This window comes from Miscanthus floridulus, chromosome 12, assembly GCF_019320115.1.
Source record: "Miscanthus floridulus cultivar M001 chromosome 12, ASM1932011v1, whole genome shotgun sequence".
NCBI lineage: Eukaryota > Viridiplantae > Streptophyta > Magnoliopsida > Poales > Poaceae > Miscanthus > Miscanthus floridulus.
In genome coordinates, this window is record NC_089591.1 from 63982540 (window position 1) to 63988975 (window position 6436).

The 6436-nt window shown below is 53.1% G+C and overlaps 1 protein-coding gene across 1 annotated transcript; it reads left to right on the top strand.

The window, feature by feature from the left end:
• The first annotated feature begins 2558 nt into the window (after positions 1-2558).
• Positions 2559-5695, top strand: LOC136496950 (scarecrow-like protein 6). The gene has a single exon (XM_066492729.1). It carries the CDS (start codon positions 3239-3241, stop codon positions 5384-5386), a length of 2148 nt encoding a protein of 715 aa, XP_066348826.1. The 5' UTR covers positions 2559-3238; the 3' UTR covers positions 5387-5695.
• Positions 5696-6436: the final 741 nt, after the last annotated feature.

A 6436-nucleotide genomic window follows, 5' to 3' on the forward strand; every position in this document is an offset into this window, starting at 1 on the left:
TCTAGCAAGTTTAGGGGGCAGGCCGGTGGGCACACGCACGGGTGTTGGTTGGAAGCTGGGAGCCATGGCCCATGGGCCACGGCCCATTTTATAGGTCGGCACAGGCATGTTTCCTAACTATAATATGGCGCGACAGTATAGTGAGAAAAACTTCCATACGACCAGTGAAGATAAGGGCAGTTTCGTTCTTTTGTGTTTTTATTACATACATGTCAAAAGTTAGTTCCAGGTATGTTCATACTTCAAAGTTCAAAGGATAGGTGTGTGGTTTTCTGAACATACTCAGATGGCCAAAGTGCAGTTATCTGTTCTCTATCCATATGTATGTCTGTTCACGATCTAGGTAACCAAAAACGTGCTAGTACTATGTATTGTGGGAAAATGGCGAATGCAACTTCCAAACAGCAGTGAGGGTGAGGGGTAGGTTTTTTTTGTTACCCCTCGAACGTTAGTTTCACAACTGATAAGCTCGTGCATTGCTGAACACGTTCGGACGCGATCAGGGTGTGGAAATCTTCTACGAGTATTCTTTATCCTATTGTCTATATATTCACAATCTATTTAAGGAAAAGCATGTAACTATATGGTGTGAAAATGACGAGCTAAACTTCCAAAGGGCAACGAGAATGAGGGTTTGATTTTTTTCCTGCTTATGTCTCAAAAGTTAGTTTCAGGTATGTTCAAAGAATAAGCTTGATCTTTGCTAAACATGTTGCTGGTTGATGTTGACACAGGGGTTCTCCTCCCTATATATATTTACCAATCCTCCTGGAAAAAGACATCAAAAGCTACTTTCGGGAGTTCAATTAGTATTTTCCTCTTCTCTCTGTTGTCTATCTCAGCGTTTGTGCACTAGCGTTCAGGAGAGCACTCTCGTCCTTGTGATCCTGCACCGAGAGAGCACGAATAAGGTTTTTGAGAAGCGCTCTTTCGCGCATCTGCTCCCAACTTCCACGACAACTTCCGAAGGCTACGCCAGGACGTCATCTCCGCAGCCACAAGGCTCATTGCATCTTCAATGGGAGCGTTCCTCCACCACTCGTCGATGACTTCGTACCACCATCAACAACTTCAATCGCGGTACTATGTAGTACAAAAATAGCCACTCAAACCTCCAATCGTAGGTGAGGACGAGGGTTTTCTGTTTAAATCTGAAAAGCTAGCACGGATGGTCAGGGTTGCTTATTCGGCACTCGTGATATGCACTGGCATGTTCGGATGGTCTAGGTTGTCTATTCACAAGTAGTAGCTAAAACCACGGTACTCATGATATATAGTAGCACGTTCGGATGGTCAGGGTTGCCTATTTACAAGTAGTAACTAAAAACACGGTACTCATGATATGCACTAGCACGTTCGAATGGTTAGGGTTGCCTATTCACAAGTATAGTAACTAGAACCACTATACTCTTGATGCCTATTCACAAAGTAGTAACTAAACCATGGTACTCATGATATGCATTAGCACGTTCGGATTGTTAGGGTTGTATATTCACAAGTAGTAACTAGAATCATGTTACTCATGATATGCACCGCATGTTTGGATGGTCAAGGTTGCGTATTCACAAGTATAGCTAGAACCACTGTACTCATCATGTATTTTCATAAGCAGTAACTAGAACCGTGGTACTCATGATATGCGTTAGCATGTTCAGATGATCAAGGTTATCTATTCACAAGTAGTAACTAGAATGGTGTTACTCAGGATTGCCTATTCACGTATAGGACTGCACAACCAAATGGAATAACTGACCGTCAAAAGCTTTGGACTGCACAACCAAATGTAACATCTAACCGTCAAAAGACCCATGAACACGTACGAGGTTCACGAATTAAGTTCGCGGGAAACCAAACCAGATAAGATAAATCCAAACCCCCCCCCAGCGGAAACATAGGGAAGCAAAGCAAGCAAGCGCAAAAAAACGCGAGGTTAAAAACACAGAAATACTATACAACACATATGTGTTTTAAAAGAAAAAAACACATGGATTTTTTAGTCTCCTCCAACAGCTTCTCCAGGTCCTTCCTCTGCTCGAACAACTTCAGCATCTCCTCCTCCTTCTGCGGGCTCACCTGGCTCTGGCTCGCTGCCGGCTGCTGCGACCCGGCCGCACCGCGCTTGCCGCTGGACACGTCGGCGTTGCTGCCCACGGCGATGTCCCTGGCGTTGAACCCGCTGCCGGTGCCGTTGCCGTTGTTGTCGTTCTGCTGCCTGGGTAGGGTGGGCGGCAAGATGGCAAGGCTGTAGACCATCTCGGCGCTGGGCGAGTCGAAGCTCTGCGCCTCCGTCTACAGCCACTGCTCGATGGACGCTCGCTCTAGAGCGCCCGTGCCGATCAGGTCCGGGTTGCCCTACTTCGCATCCGCGCCGGCCATGGCAGTGGCGGCGATGATAGATCTATGATTTGTCCTTTCATAGAAAAAAAAATGATATATGATATGTGAAGGCTAGATATAGAAGAATGGTGGAGACTGTTAGATCAAAATAAAACAAAAGCCGAGGATGAGAGGGGAGAGGATGATGGATGGGGAAAGAAAGCGAGAGGAGGGCGCACACTTTTAAACTTTTTTATGTTGCACGCATCCAGGGACCATGGCGATGGTAGAGAGAGAAAGGGAGGGCGAGGGGAGGCCAACTCCAAGGCACCGCACCACCACCCGACGAAACAAGCGAGGCAGTTCGCAGAGCAGGAGCAGGGCTGCCGCCGCAGGCAGCCGCTGAGACCTCTCTCTGGACTCGAGAGGAGAGGGTAGAGTAGTAGAGTGCCATCGTTCCCAATCCCCATCCGATCGAACGGCCGCCGCCCGCCCGCTCCTTCTTCAGTTCTTCCCTCATCCACGGGCCACGCGCGCCTCCTCCTCGCCTTCCCCACGCCGCGCTGCTCCGAGCTCCGTCCGACCGTCCCCCACGCGGCCTCGCCTCCTCCTCCTCCTCCGCTAACTGCTGCATGCTGCTCCATCCTCCGTCCTCCTGCCCACGGGATCGAAGAGTAGCAACCGTGGGGGGACCGGCCACGAGCACTTCACGCCGGGGCGAGCGTGCCGGCGGCCGGAGTGCACGGGCTGCCTCGAGCACGCCGGCGGCAACAGGCAGGTGCAGGCACACTGCTCCTCGCTGTTCCACGGCCACGCGCACAAGCAAGCGCCGCATCGACACCACCACCACCGAGAAGGAACCGCCTCGCGCCCCAGATCTCGCCGGCAGGGGTCGCGCGCCCTAGCATGCGCGAATAGGTACATGAGGGCGGCGCCCTTCAGTGCCGACGGGAGCGGGGCGGGGACCATAGAGGCGCTTCTTTGGCCGGACGGGAAGGGCGGCGGCGGACGGGACCTGCTGGTGGAGCCGACGTCGGTGCTCGACTGCAGACGGAGCCCGAGCCCGCCGCACTCGACATCGACGCTGTCTTCGTCCCTGTGCGGCGCCGCGGGGGACTCATCCGGCGTGGCAGCGGATTCGGAGAACAGCGCCGCCGCCGCCGAAGCCACCAAATGGGCGGCCCCAGGCGAGCACGGCGGCGGCGGCGGCGGCGGTGGAGGCGGGAGGAAGGAGGAGTGGTCCGGTGGTGAGCTGCCGCCCATACCGGGAACCCTGGACGTCGGGTTCATCGGGGAGGAGGGCTGGGACGCCATGCTCAGCGACGCCGCGGCGGTGGCCGGCCAGGACCAGACATTCCTCAACTGGATCATGACCGCGCCGGGCGACATGGAGCCGCCGGCGCCGGCGCTCCTCGGCAATGCCGCCGGCTTTGGGTTCCTGACCTCGGACCCGCTCGGGTTCTCCCTGCAGCATCACCCAGGCGGTGGCGGCGGCGCCTCGGCCGGGGCGCTGGCCTCCGACCTGTCGTCCCCCGGCGCGAGGTCGCTCACCAGCGGCAGCGGCAGCAGCAGCAAGGCCACTTCCACTTTCGGCCTCCTACCAACCGAGGCGGTGCTTCAGCCGCCGCCGCCGGCCACGACCATGCCTTTCCACGACGGTGGCGACATAAAGCCCCCGCTTCTTGGAGTCCCGTCGGCAAGTCTACTCCTCAATCAACAACAGACGCTGCCGGCGGCCTCCTTCTTCATGCCGCTCCACACCTTTCCCGACCATCAGCACCAGCCACATCTCCCGCCCCCGCCGAAGCGCCACCACTCTATGCCCGACAACCTGTTCCTCCTCCAAAACCAGCTCCACCCGCCGCCGCCGCAGGGTCTACCATTTCCACCACTGCATACCACAGGGCCCTTCCAGCTCCAGCCATCGCTGCAACCGCCGCGGGGAGCGATGAAAACAACCCCGGCGCCGCAGCAGCATCAACAGCTTCTGGACGAGCTTGCTGCCGCGGCAAAGGCGGCTGAGGTCGGCAACTCCATCGGCGCGCGAGAGATATTGGCGCGGCTCAATCAGCAGCTTCCCCCAATCGGGAAGCCTTTCCTCCGCTCCGCTTCCTACCTCAAGGAGGCCCTCCTCCTCGCGCTCACCGACGGCCACCAAGGCTCCACTCGCCTAACCTCCCCGCTCGACGTCGCCCTCAAGCTCGGTGCATACAAGTCCTTCTCCGACCTCTCGCCTGTGCTCCAGTTCGCCAATTTCACGGCCACTCAGGCGCTTCTCGACGAGATCGCCTCAACAACTTCATCTTGTATCCGCATCATTGATTTCGACCTTGGTGTTGGTGGCCAGTGGGCTTCCTTCTTGCAGGAGCTTGCACACCGCCGTGGAACTGGCAACAGCTCCCTGCCAATGTTGAAGCTCACAGCCTTCGTCTCAAGTGCTTCCCACCACCCACTTGAGCTGCATCTTACTCGGGAGAACCTCTCGCAATTTGCGGTGGACCTTGGCATTCCATTTGAGTTCACTGCCATCAATCTCGATGCATTTGATCCAGCGGAACTCATTCCTCCTACTGCCGATGAGGTTGTCGCTGTTTGCCTCCCTGTTGGTTGCTCTGCACGCACGCCACCACTTCCAATGTTGCTTCAGTTGGTGAAGCAGCTTGCTCCTAAGATTGCCGTGGCTATTGACCATGGGAGTGACCGGGGTGACCTCCCATTTTCACAGCACTTCATGAATTGCTTCCAGTCTTGTATGTTCCTTCTCGACTCACTTGATGCTGCTGGCACCAATGCGGATGCTGCCAGTAAGATTGAGAGGTTTCTGATCCAACCGAGAGTGGAGGATGCTGTACTTGGGCGGCGGAAAGCTGAAAAAGCAATGGCTTGGCGGGCAGTGTTTACATCGGCCGGGTTTGCTCCAGTGCCGCTCAGCAACCTTGCAGAAGCACAAGCTGACTGCCTCTTGAAGCGGGTGCAGGTCCGAGGATTCCATGTGGAGAAGTGTGGAATGGGTCTAGCACTCTACTGGCAGCGCGGCGAGCTTGTGTCTGTCTCGGCATGGCGGTGCTGATCTTACCTTCCTCATCCATCAACCATCGTCACACCTACACCACTTGCAGGCATGTTTAACTCTGGTAATATGCGTTTTGTCTTGCAATTAAAAACATTGCAAAGGAACTATTGTCTTGGTTGTTCCACACCTCTGATTGCTTTACTTATGTTGTTGGAGTATTAGCTAGGCCTAATGAATTTAGCAATCTTCGTGTGGGTGTCTCTACAATGTAACATGTTGGTCTAGGGTCTCACAATGCTGTTCTTGCTCTCTTGGTTAGCCAGAGGATAATTTGGCATATTTGTGGCAATGATGTTGGTCATTTTACTAGGTAAATCAGATGAAAACTGACATATGAACTGAATGGTTGGGCGCATTAAGTTTCTTTGCCCGATAATCCAAGATTGACTAATAGATTTCTAAAGCATGGATCACGGATCCTGCTGTTGTTGCATTACAAACTACATCATGCAAGTGGTGTTGTGATAGCAAATAGTGGTAGAATTAATGCTCTGAAAATTCGATTGAGGCATCTGGTGATCCGATGGTGCCTTTAGTTTAAATTGCTGCTACCAGAAGTATAATAGTTATTTTTTATGTACTGTACCGGCCATTATCAGAATGAAGCTGATTTGCGTGTGCTAGAGGAAACACCTTTGGCTTTGGGACATTCTCCGTTCTTAGCACTTAATAATACAGTCCTGGTCCTGGATCTTATTGCTATATATCAAGCCAGATGATTTTGAAACCAAATGCATATGATAGGGTGAGCTTTCTGTTTCTGTGAAAGAAACGGAGAATATAAAGTATGCCAGGCCTCGTTCTTCTTACCCAGAAGCCAGCTTGGTTGGCTTCTCTTTTTTTTTTTCCAGCCGAAACAGTGTTTTTCACACAATAATTCAGTCGGAACAGCGTTTTCAGTCAGTTTCAGTTAAAATTCAGCAAGTCGAATGGGACCAATTGGCAATTGCCAAACATCTGTGTCTGTGGTATGGAACATTAGACTATCTCCAACAAGGAACCCATATGGGCGGGCACCCAAACCTAAAATGGGTAGCAAGAGACTCA